The sequence below is a fragment of the Phanerochaete carnosa genome, assembly GCF_000300595.1.
Source record: "Phanerochaete carnosa HHB-10118-sp unplaced genomic scaffold PHACAscaffold_1, whole genome shotgun sequence".
NCBI lineage: Eukaryota > Fungi > Basidiomycota > Agaricomycetes > Polyporales > Phanerochaetaceae > Phanerochaete > Phanerochaete carnosa.
In genome coordinates, this window is record NW_006767628.1 from 5814336 (window position 1) to 5826558 (window position 12223).

Below are 12223 nucleotides of genomic sequence, written 5' to 3' on the forward strand. Positions count from 1 at the left end.
CGCGGCGCGTGCGGCGGCCTGTCGTGTGCGCGACCAAGGGAGGCATGATCGGCCCCGGCGTCCACGTCGGGTTCCTCGACGCGCACCTCGACGCTGCGCACGCTCCCCGCCTTGCAGCGGCCCGCACGGATCTCGGTGCCGAGCCATGCGTCCTCGCCGTCGCTGCCATTTTCGTCCCACGAGTGCACGTTTGCGTCGGCGGTGGGAAGCTCGTTGTCGCCGTCGCTCGCGTCCTCGCTGGATGCGGCATCGCGCGGCGCGGCGGCGGCGACACTCGCAAGGAGCTCCGCGCCGAGGCTGCACCCGCAGAGCACGCGGTACGCACGCACGAGCGCCGTGGCGTCGCGGTGCGCGCGCAGCGTGAGCAGCCCGCCGTCGAGCAGCGGGTGGTGCCGCGCGTTGGAGAAAAGGTCTTGTTTAAGTGGTCATGCATTGTTAGTAAGCGGCGATTTACTGGTAAGTGACCACCACTGTTTCGGCGACGAGTGGGCAATGTGTGGGTGATGTGTGGGCGATTTCCTAGCAAGTGGCCATCAGTGCGCAGGGCGATGAGTGGGCGCACAGCGGACGACGAGAGGGGGGTAATAGGCCATGAGTGGGCGATCAATCTTATGTCTGAAAAGAAATATCAGTTTTTTCCATACCAGTTTCCCTGATAAAAGTCCAGCTTTTCTACCTCATATTTTGCAGAGACGGGGACCACAAAATAAGTCTGTTCTTTTTGTCTCACCTGGAGGGAACTTTTTTGGGGAAGATATGGAGAAAGAAATCATGATGATTTCACCCCGAGGATATTTCGACTCTTCTAATCCCTCAAAAGGTGTAAAAGCAGTGTATCTTTTTGTACCATTAAAACAATAACACCCCCATGGGGAAGTAGCTTAAGTGTATTTATGAAACAAACTGAATGCGTTTTTGTACCTCTATCCGTGCAAAATAGTATAAAATTAGCCCCGTGTCTGCAAAGCGACTGTTCACGCATCAGTGATGCGCCCTGAACCCAGATTTGGAAGCGTCGGGCCGTGTCAAAATAATCCCAATTTTGATCGTTACCCCTCTGCCTCGTCCTCAAACCCCTGTCTCCTCCTCTGTTCACGATTCATTGGACGGTATTCTCGCATCGTTATTTCGAAAAAGAAAGTCGCGTAGTAGGCGCGGAATTTGAGCGTCCTGCGCGCGGCTGAAATGACTTCACCTCCGACGGCCATCCTCCCGACAAACCCCAGCGAGCTTCACTCATACGCTTTCGCGAATGCGTGTTTACGCGTTTACACGATAGTGTCTCTGCGCGATAAGTTCAAGAAAGATGTACCAACTCAGACAGAGGCTTCCCGGGGACTGCACTGGGAAATGGTGCGTGCCAGCTTCTGCTCTCCGCTTCCGCTTTCGTGCTCACGCGTTCGCAGGCAGCCTTGTTTGACCATCTCTCGACCTGCAAGATGTTTGGCCCTGTGCCGATACCGACGGCTGTCGTCCCGATGCTGACCCACTACACAACCCTCTACGCGGAGAACCCTGCTCCAGCTGTCAACATCCACACCTTTCCGTTCGAGTACAACGAGTTCATGACAAGCAGAGAGCATCAGATACAGGGTCATAAATGGTGGGAGCCGTTACTTGGTGCGTCGTGTTGCTTCTGGCCATTGTCGATATCCTCTGACCCGTGTACCAGACCCCGCCAGCGTCCCTCAGGCACCACAATGTTAGGCCCATTGAATATGTTTTTGCGAAGGTAGCTAATCTTCGTGTAGCGCAGTTACCGCAGCAGGCTCCTCTTGCCCAGCTTACGGAGCAGCAGTCTGCGAATGATGAGACTCTGAGAGCTCAACAACTCACGCCGACGGCGGTACCACAACCCGCCCAAGGGCCTGCGGGCGACGCGACGACGCATACAAACCACGAGCGGCCACACAGTTCCATGGCTGGACAGCCGCAGCCTGATCCTGCGGCCATGAGCACCGTTGCAAACCCCTATGCTCCCTACCTCGCTATCAACCAGACTGCGCCCCTTGGTGCTACCACGACGCTCTACGTACCGCCTGCATACGCTCAGAGAACAGGTAGCTCGCAGTCCATCCCTTACCAGCCTCCGGCGGGGCCGGTCCCGCAAGCAACTGCGAGTGCACTATCCGTACCACCAGCAGGCCGACAGGCGATAATCGCTCCGCCAGTCAAAGCCCCCCGCCAGCGGAAGCGGGCAGTCAAGACGAGCGAGTTTATCAACGAGGATGAGACACCGAATGGAGAGTCGATTTCCCAGGGGCCTATCGGAGGGCAGGAGCAAGCGGAACAGGCTAATAAAGAGAACGGTGTCGTCGCGGGTGAGGCATCATCGTCGCAGACACAGAGGAAGCGGCCTCAAGACACCGTGAAGGTATCTGACTACATCAAGCTGCATGTGAGTGCTCTCGAGTAATGGAAGATTAGGATCGTTGACGATATCTTGTTTAGGAGGGCTTCGCGGCATGTGGCAATTGCATAACGCACGGACGCAAGTGCCTGACATCGAAAGATACGAGGTTAAAGCGCTGTCTCGAATGTCGGGTACGGCAATCCAGGTGTATCTGGCCTGTACCCGACGGATCCGCGCCGGCTCCGACCGGGTTAGCGCAGGTCTCAGAAGCAGCGACCTCGCAGCCCGCGCCCCCAGACGGGTCGACACGCACGTCAGTGAGCGAGGAAGTGCGCGCACCGAACTGGCTCGTCGCCGAAGTTGTCGTGACGCCCGCGCGGAAGCTGAAACGCAAAGCGCACGAGATGGATGAGTCCGGAGGGTCAGGATCGAAGCGGGGCATGCACCTGCGCAGCAGCGGGCCTGTGCATCGCGAGGCAGAAGACGAGGATGGCGGGTGCCCCGCGTCCTCATTGACACCCAGTGCGTCTCCACCTGCGTCTTCTCAGCTCCTGCGTGTACTGATCGCAGTTCCGTAGTTCCGTCGTCTGTCGAAGTTGATGCTGCGCTGGGCTTTGAGGAGCGGCTCGCGGCCGCGCACGGCGACCGGTACGTGCGTGCAAAGCTCGCACTGCTCGTAGACATGGCGCGCACCGCTGAGATGCGCCTCGCGGATGTTCTCGGACGCGTAGCAGAACTTGAGGTTGCGAACCAAAGGATGGAAAAGATGATTGTCGGGCTAACCTCTGCGGCCGCGACTCCGAAGCGGAAATAAGTGCTACTGTACGGCATCGGCTTGGGCTATCATCTTGTATACTGCTCTCTATCACCCAAATTATTAAGCTAATCTTTTTCCTTTCCTCCCTTCCAGTTCACGCATGCCAACTTTCTCAGGCGCTTGAGCGGAGTTTTGTGGCGTTAACTTCGAGTTCCTGCAATCAGCGATGCCTAATGACGGCGTGCACAGCTATTGTTAACATTGAAACGTTGAACGTTGAACGTTATGTTCCAACTGTCCCGCCGTCGATCCTTCTGTGCCCCACAATCTGGGGAGGGATATTCCAGGAACGATCTTGGATAAATCCAAATCGAGAGCCGGATGGCGTTCGGCCTTAGTATATGAAGGTGTCTGTCAGAGCTTATTACGATTTCGCAACTCACGACGCGGAAAATGCATAGGCGCCTGGTGATAACGTGTAATAACGCGTAATAACGAGTGGTAACACGGTATCAGCATACAGGATTACACAAACCTGTAAACTTGTTCTGCTCGGACACCTTCATCCATGAATATTGGCCTTTTATAACAGGATAATGCACTGACAAGACCGATCTGCAGACATCTTGCAAACAGGCGGCATCTCTGACTTGAGTATGGAGCGCATGGCGAACCTGAGCTACAAGCTCAATATAGTATGCAGCTCGGATATTATCAACGGGATGAAGTGGGCCTGTAGAGTTAATGGTCGGGTTGGGCGGCACACAAAGAGTCAGCCTCTACACAGGCAGCTACGAGACAAGCAGGGCTTTCAATGGGCCGGGACGACCCTGTTGCCTGCAGCAGGCACAGAGAGCCGCGCACACGGTGGGCAATAAGACCAGCCTGACTATGGAAGGGGAGCATTGACAGTCTGGCCATTGATTACTGGTTTTGAGATGAATCCACACGTTATTACGCGTTATCGCATGTTCTATGCCGGGATAAACCGAGATCAGGTGGTGTTGGGAGAGGCTGTGCTGCGTGATAACGCGTTATCACGCATGAAAACACGAATAAACGCACAATAACCCTGCGAAAAAAATGTGCATGCTGCGAATGCAGAATAAATTCCTTCATGCGCCTTCAGATTAGTAAGGCAGCTGAAACAGGCCGGAAGCAAACGAGAGGTCGTAAATGGCGGACTCACCGGCAGTGAATAGCGGTGAACATCTCACTCGTTTCGATTATCGGTTAACAAAGATAATTCCCCCTGGTCCCCGCTGTTGATCATCTCCCTTATGGCAATAGGGATCCAAATACTTCGCCGGCCAATACGATTCTCCCGAAGTGAGGTCTTCACGAGGGACGCGTAACATCAATGTTTCAATGCTCAAACACGCCTGATAGCCATATTGATGTAGGCACCTCGCGGCATGGTAGTGGCACGGTCCTGCACATCTAGCTTCGTATATGAGGAGCTTGAAGCTCGACTAAAGATTTCACACCTATCATGCCGTCCTCGCATCTTGCGATCGCTGCACACTTGGCGTGGGGTACGGGTCCACTATTCCCCTTGTTCCCTGACCCTGCCGCTGACTTTTGCTCTTGTCAAGGTCACATTCGCCCCTTATGCACGCTGTCTGCAAAGCTGGTCAAATTACAGGATCTCTATATCACCTTCTTGACCACACGTAGTCTTCACGGCAAGGTGACTGCAGAGCTAGCCCGTAATTTCGAAGATGGTGAAGAAGAGTTCGAAAGTCGCATAAGGTGAGCACTCTTCTCTACCACCTAACCCTGTGCTGACAGCGAAACAGAGTGGTGGGGCTGAACTTCGATGAGAAAAACCCATTTGATCTTGCGGAATTCGAGAGATCTTTTGAGCAGCAGTTTTGGATGCTCGCCAACGGTGAATCCGCCTTATGCGCTCACCAGCAGAAGCAACTTGCAATTTTAAAACGCCCAGACGCTCTCTTGGTAGACGTAAGTACTGAGTCAGAAAGACTGGCGCATTGCAACAATGATATTTGCTGTCAGATATTCTGTTATAAATTGCTGCAGATTGCGCGACGCCTCAGCCCAGACATAAAGGTATGGGCTTCGGGGCCCACCTTTGGCACCTCCCTCTACGCGCTTTTCGGACCTTTCGGACCAGACAGCCGCGGATATCTGCAGAGATTGGTGACCCAGCACATGGCTGCGACTGGGCAGGATCTGATGCCTGCTGCGCTGGAGGTAAGTTTTCACCAGCTAGAGATCGACAGTCTCCGGCTCCAGCCTCACAACTTTTTTGCAGGTCGTCTCCAGTCCCAGTGACCAGGTCATCCAAGCGCCGGGTCTTTTGCCAATATTCAAGTATGAGAACTTCCCTCAGGAGGTATACGGCCTTCTGAACCTAGGCACTACAAAATTTGACCCTGTCTCCTTCAGCGCATCCTGGATGTACCCTTTGTTGGCCTTCTTCACCTGGATGCTGCATCGTCTGTGGTCTTTCCCCGTATCCGCGGAGTGTTTTTCTGAGCAGCGTTCCAACAGATTGATTCATGAGTGTGACGCTCTTGTCAGCTTTACATCAGCCATTTACGACCCAAAAGAATGCATCGAAGCTCTCGACGATTTCTTCGCGCTCACATCTCGGAAGATGCATCTGGTCGGTCCTCTGATATCCGACACGAAGCGCTCCGCCAGAGTTGAGATGGAAGGAGCTGCCAAATCACCTGAACTTCTCGCGTTCATGCAGAATGCTCTGAAGGCACATGGCGAGGATTCACTCATATACGTAAGTTGCAGTTTAGCGTGACACTTTAAAAGTGCTTACCCGAATTTCATGGCACGACAGATCTCTTTCGGAACTCTCTTCTGGAGCACTCAGCCGGACAGGCTCTGGACTGTGCTAGATGTTCTGATGGAGAAGAAGATCCCTTTCGTTAGTGAAGTTCATACCGCCGCTGCATTGCTCTCGTCTGATCACTCCCTTTCTAGATCTTGAGCCACGCTTCTCCATGGGCTAAAGTTCCGGATGAAATCTCTGAGAAAATCAAGGCCTCGGGCTTGGGCTTCCTCACAACTTGGGCTCCTCAGCAAACGGTACTGGAGCATCCTGTAAGCATACGCACTAGCTTAAGTCTGGTGATATACTGACATCTCTACCAGGTTACCGGGTGGTTCCTGACTCATGGTGGCTTCAACAGCATCACTGAGTCCATTGTCGCAGGAGTCCCAATGTGCGCCGTTGGAGTTCCGCATCTGAACGCGCAAATGCTGACATGACACGCATCTCTAGGATTTGCTGGCCCTTCGGCGCTGACCAAGCGCTGAATACGTTGCTACTTACCGAGAACCTCGGCGTCGCGTACGAGCTCATCGAGGTGCGCACGGGCAGCTCGGGCCTCAAGCCTGTCTACCGCACGGGCAAGGCACCGACAGCCACGCTCGACGCCGTCCGCGCGGAGGCAAATACGGTGCTAGATAAGGCGTTCAGCGAGGACGGTGCCAAGAAGCGGGCCAATACGCAGAATCTGAAGCACATGTCGAGCGAGCTGTGGAAGGAGGGTGGCTCCTCCCGGATTGCCACGCAGAAGCTTCTTAATGACCTTCACTGAGCGGGCAAGGCAACGGACAACACTCTTCGCGAAGCCAGCATGCCTCTGTATATTATACTTAGGATTAGACAGCGGATTGTAAACCACGATAGTTAGAAGTCTGTAATTCCGCTCTAACAAGAGCGCGACGTCGGCTGCCGGGCAGACGTGGTAAATGGGTGATGTGCAACAGCTACGGTCACCAACCTCCATGCACACACGATTTTGAGGATCTCAGGAAGTAAGACTGTCACCGTAGACCGCATTGCTTGGCATCGGTCGATATTAGATATTAAGCGGTCAAGCTAATGTAGCTCGAAAGATGTTAAATTATGCGACAGATGCTAAGTAAGGCTCGGAGCTTGCGCTGCAACCAGCTCAAAGGTTCAGCTTACATCTTGTCGCAACCAATACGCATAATATTGAAGGCTCAGGCTAAAACAGCAGACATGTAGGTGCTAATGTACCCCGTGAATCGCAAACAGTGGTATGATACGGATGATCCACCCCGAAGATACACCCGAAATTGCTGGCTTCGTCAGATCGAGAACAACTCGAAAAAAGCAGCAGAGGCATACAGACATATATATATAGCTGTCGCTCGCCGTTTTGCTGGTTCGCTGCCAAAATCATTGTATAGGGTATCCACGGTGAGCCCGAAAAAGCTTGGCAGGTATCAAGCCTGGAGGGTGCCATCATCCTTCTCGGCCTTAATCAGAGAATCGTTCGGTGTCACAGGAGCAGGGCACCGGCGGTATTCCAGTTCGCGTAAAGCCCGCTTGAAGAAGGACTGATTATGATTTTATCATACCAATCGTCAGCAACGAGGCAGCGCCGGTGTAACAACAGATGCGCACCAAGGGCAATGCGCACCCTGTCCTTCAGTCTGAGTTTGTTACTCTCTGCGCCACACACGCATGAATTTGTCTGCGGTTTGTATGATCGAAGCAGAGATGGGGCAAGAATAAATACCATTATTTGCACTGACGGTACATAACGCGTTGCAGCGCTTGGACCACCTGTAGTATTGGAAGACACATCAGTCAATATCACATCCCGCGCCACGATGTTTAGGAGCTGACCTTCGATGTTCGAACTTTTTTGGCTTCTCGTCGCACGCCAAGTCTAGTCATATATTGTCAAGCATAGAGAATGCTGCAGTCGCAGATATATGCGTACCAGACCTCGGATTTTTTGTTCAGCTATTGTTAACCTTGTTCATGTGACTACACTTGTCCGTGCGGGCGCAGTCAGACTTCTGACGACTGGTTGCACCCGGATCGTACGTAAACATCCAATTCGAATCATGCGAATCGTTTCCGCCTTTCTTGCCTGTGTAACGCAAACCACGGTTAGCAGTATCACAGAAGGGACAGAGAAATACTCAACGGAACACATAGTAACACTAGTTCTCGCATACTTCTGGGAACCTGATGGAATCGGAAGGGAGTAAACTACTGATAACCGATCATAGAGCAGGGGGAACAGACTGTGAGCATGGAACGTCCTAGTGCAGCGGCGCTCGCACACGCAGGCCTGAGACTGTGCCGCTACTTGTAAAAGCCGGAAATCTGCCATAATGGACGGTATGAATGGTCTTTTTCCAACCACATTCCGCGGAGGTCACTCACACCAACCCGAAGGGATTTTCCTCGTAATACGTTGATATACTCCAGGACGGGTCATCTTCGTGTTCTGCACGATCGCTGTCGCTGCTCAAAAGGCTTTCGGCACCACCGTCGGCGCTCGTATCATCAAAACCATCGAGTTCTCCGTTGCTTGCAGATTGGTCAGTAAAAACTGGACCTGAGCTGGAACGAAGCCTGTATCGGAAATGTGATTAGCGTGCGCTCATACTCAATCGAAGGGGCTTATGGGAGATGGATAAATGATGGACGATGGACTCACCAGTCGTTCAGGTTCCCACACGGCAAGCTTGACCCAGTCTAAGGCTCGCATCTAGTTAGCTAGCGATTTATGTTTAGTTAATGGAACATTCAATTATACCTCTGTCCGAACCGTGCCGGCTTCCCACCATTCGATTACGCGCTTCCTGCAATTACTGTGTCAGAATCAAGGGAGATGCGAAAGTATAGTCCATCTACACAAGTGGCAGATCTACAGACCCTGCGTCCAGTATGGTTGTGTAGTAGAACTTTACCGTGACGTAGTCGCCTTAATCAAAACAGATGGGATCATGGTGCAGCCAGAAGCAACAGGACGCGCGTATCGTGATTGAGCACCCATCCGGCGCCCAAGCGCACTGCCCAGCGATGTTGGCGTACAGCTACGTCGGCCACCATCAGCAGTGTCGAGAGTTCGCGAGGCGCAGCTAACATACGTTGTAGTTCAGGCTTCCTTGCTCTGCAGGGTCGAGACATTATCCGGTGCTGCAGCCTCCACGAAAGGCTGGAGCTGCGGAAGATATCAGCACTGGCGACAACCGTTACGACTAGAGCACTCACACCAGTGCATGTCGCCGCCGTGAGGCAACTTGGACTCGCCCAGAGGTCAGGCTATCACATGGAAGGACCCAGTACAGTATACCTACTTCTGTGCAGGCGAGCATCGTACCGCTTTGATACAGTTCTAGAAATGTAGATTACACGACGTATCCGTTGAGGCGGGGGCATACTTGCGGGGTAGGTACTGAATCTGTCAATGCCAGCGCCGATGAAGCCACGAGCATAGGAATGTGCACACCGAGCCGCATGGCAGGGGATGTGGATAGTGTAGGCCATGCCCGGTGAACGAAAGTTAAATAGGGTGGCCATGAAAAGATCTGAGGTGTGGATATTTGCTAACTGTATCTGTGCTGCCAGCAATGCTATGAAGCTTCCCGACGTACTGATGAGCTCAGGCTCCGATGCCTCCAGTTGTTGGCATCGTCTGCGCTGCTTACAAACATCTGTTCGCGGCGCAGTCTCATTACTTGTTTTATATCAAGCATGGCTAGATAATTTCCAGTTCTGACGTGCAGACGTGATGGGTATGATATGATGGCCATTGCCCAATGTTAGGAAGTATCTAACAGCGATACTGCCGAATGCATTGGAAGGAAATAGATTGCAAGATTAAGGCTCACATATATCACAAATCGAGCTTGGATAAATCGGAGCCGAGGCATAATCAGATCTAGATGGCTCGGTTTTCCGAAGGTGCGCACGGTAGCATCATGAGACCGAACGTCCAGGTGTATGATGGGTACTGTTGATGAACTATGAAGAGGAATAATTAATGAAGGACGGCATAGGAATTACTAAATATTCAATCAATTTGTGCTTCCGAGGTGAAATTTCGGTAGACAACCTTCGGAGACAAGGTTGAAGACGCAGAAGAAGCCACACCGTACTTTTTAGCGCCTGGTTCGGAGATGGCGGGCGCTTACTTGCTGTGAGCCCGCGCGCTTGTAGGAAAAGGAGGATGTCGCCAAATATCATAGAACCGAAAAGCTAAAGCTACAACCTGTTTCCCCCTGTGTTTGGTGGTTGCTTAGCAAGCGCTACTCGGCCCAAGTATCATCAGACCAGCCCACTTGCCAACCTCGCGGCGGCGTCGGATGTGCCGGCGTGTATGTACATTTATTGGAAACTCATACGCAAGTACGTGTATACAAAGCAATTATGTACTTGACGTAAGATAGAATTCATATGCTGACGTTAAAGTCCCTCTAGCTCTTCTCGTACCTAATGATGCTGCAGCGCCCGTTAGCACGTGCCGGGAATTCTCAAGGGGCGGCGAACTTACCCAACGCTCCTCGATACTTTGCCAGTCCTGGCCGTACAGCACTCTCTTCTTGTGGAGTCGCGGAAACAGCAGCTGCGGGCCACGCCGGATCGCAGAATACACCTTCGGCAGCTGGCTGGTGTCCAAGAACTCGACGACGACGCCCTCGAAACCTGGCCGTGCGGTCCACTTCAGTAGTTCGTCCTCGAGCAGAACTGTGCATCTTCTTCCGTGCCTCTCTGCCTGTTGTTCGAACTCCTTTCCGTCCGATACGCACCCACCCGTCACCTTCACGGCGATAGAGCGTACACCGGCGGCAGCTCCCGTCGGGTCGTCCCGCAGCAATTGCAGAGTGTAGGCGCACTCGGTCCAGATGTTATTGCGCCCGTCGCACAGATCGTAATACTCAGGGCTCCACATTATGACGTGCGCAGCAAGCGTGCGAAGCTTATCCGGGCGAAAGTAGGGGAGAACTTGCTCCTCCAGCGCATCTTCCAAGACCGAGCCATAACAAACTGAAAAGTCCCCATGAGTATTTGTGACCTCGGAGCAAATGTAACATACTATTGATAAATGGCTGGGTCAGCGACAGCGTTCCGAAGCCGAAATGCTCCAGATTCGGGCCTACGATCTTGATCAGGTGGTACAGCGACATGTCATACTCCGTGTCGTCCTCCTGGAGAGACGTGCATATGTCCTCCTGAAAGTCGAGCCGTCGGAGCAGATGGATCACCGGGTGCTTCTTAAGCACGAAAAACAGCGGAACCGTTCGCACGTACTCCTCCAATGTCAACGAGCGAATCTCGAGATGCTGTGGGAAGGGCTCGATGTACGACGCGAGGTCTACCCATCGTCTCATGCGAAGGTCGCCGATACTCCCGAATGGCATGAGCAAGTTGCGAAGGAGACCAGGGGGTGGCTCAGACGTCAGCGGCCAGCGGACGGTCACGTCAATGCAGAGGTGATGTAGCGAGACGAGTCTCCGACCAAACTCTGTGATGAGGCCAGCCGTTGAGTTGGCGTCCCCTGTAAGAAGGATATCCTTGAGCCAGAGATTCTCGAGATTACAGAGGCGATGGAGGATGCAGAGGAATGTCCGAGCGTCTGAGAAGTACACTGTTTCGCACGTCTTACGACCCGCCAGCCCTGTTGGAGGCCGCATGTCGAGCTCTAGACTCTTCACGTAGCGGTTCATGTATGCGTATTCCGAGAGATACCGTAAGACGCCCAATAACGTGGATGATTCTTCCCCAGGGTCGGCTTCAGAACAGGTGGCGGAGCTGGAAGAGTCAATATCCATTGCGGACGAAGAATGGCCACGGTGACTGCTGTCGCCATCGCCGCTCTCGTTCTCGCTCTCGTCGTCTCGGTCCATAGAATCATCGCCATCATCATCGTTGTCGGCGTCGTCGTCTCCACTGTCCTCGCCGTGATCGATATCGATGTTATTTCGGCGGCCCTCGTCGTCCGCCTCCGCAGAGTTATCGCTCGTCGTGCCCTCTCCGGACGCCTTAGGCCTCATAACGAGAGGGTGGATCTGAAATGTCAAGTCCCTGAAGTGGGTGGCAAAGGCAAGGTAGCGAACGTAGCGACAGGTTCTGGAACACGAGAGCAGATCTCTCTTCGGAAGCCTGCGCAAAATGCAAGACGTGCCATAGCGCTCAACTGCAAGAGCGCGATAAAACAGGGGCTGTTCCATCTCTATGTGCGGGAGACGTTGTTGGCTCGAGAGTACGGGGAGTTGGATGGCGGGCAGGTGCTCGCTCATCGATGCGAAGTTCCGCTCTTAAGGCGTTGTGAAGTACAATGTAAGCCTAAGGCGGC

At 53.2% G+C, this 12223-nt stretch overlaps 2 protein-coding genes across 2 annotated transcripts; both read left to right on the forward strand.

Annotated features, from left to right (window-relative positions):
* Window positions 1–1648: 1648 nt before the first annotated feature.
* Window positions 1649–2402, forward strand: PHACADRAFT_248783 (uncharacterized protein; the record flags this gene model as incomplete). Its single annotated transcript, XM_007391211.1, has 1 exon — window positions 1649–2402. A coding segment is annotated over exon 1 (484 nt), but the record flags the coding sequence as incomplete, so codon positions are not given.
* Window positions 2403–4425: 2023 nt separating this feature from the next.
* Window positions 4426–6783, forward strand: PHACADRAFT_205009 (glycosyltransferase family 1 protein). Its single transcript, XM_007391212.1, has 11 exons — window positions 4426–4645; window positions 4706–4862; window positions 4910–5075; window positions 5130–5327; window positions 5389–5469; window positions 5523–5572; window positions 5628–5871; window positions 5932–6018; window positions 6075–6194; window positions 6246–6316; window positions 6376–6783. Exons 1-11 carry the CDS (start codon window positions 4603–4605, stop codon window positions 6692–6694), a joined length of 1536 nt encoding a protein of 511 aa, XP_007391274.1. The 5' UTR covers window positions 4426–4602; the 3' UTR covers window positions 6695–6783.
* The last annotated feature ends 5440 nt before the right edge of the window (window positions 6784–12223 follow it).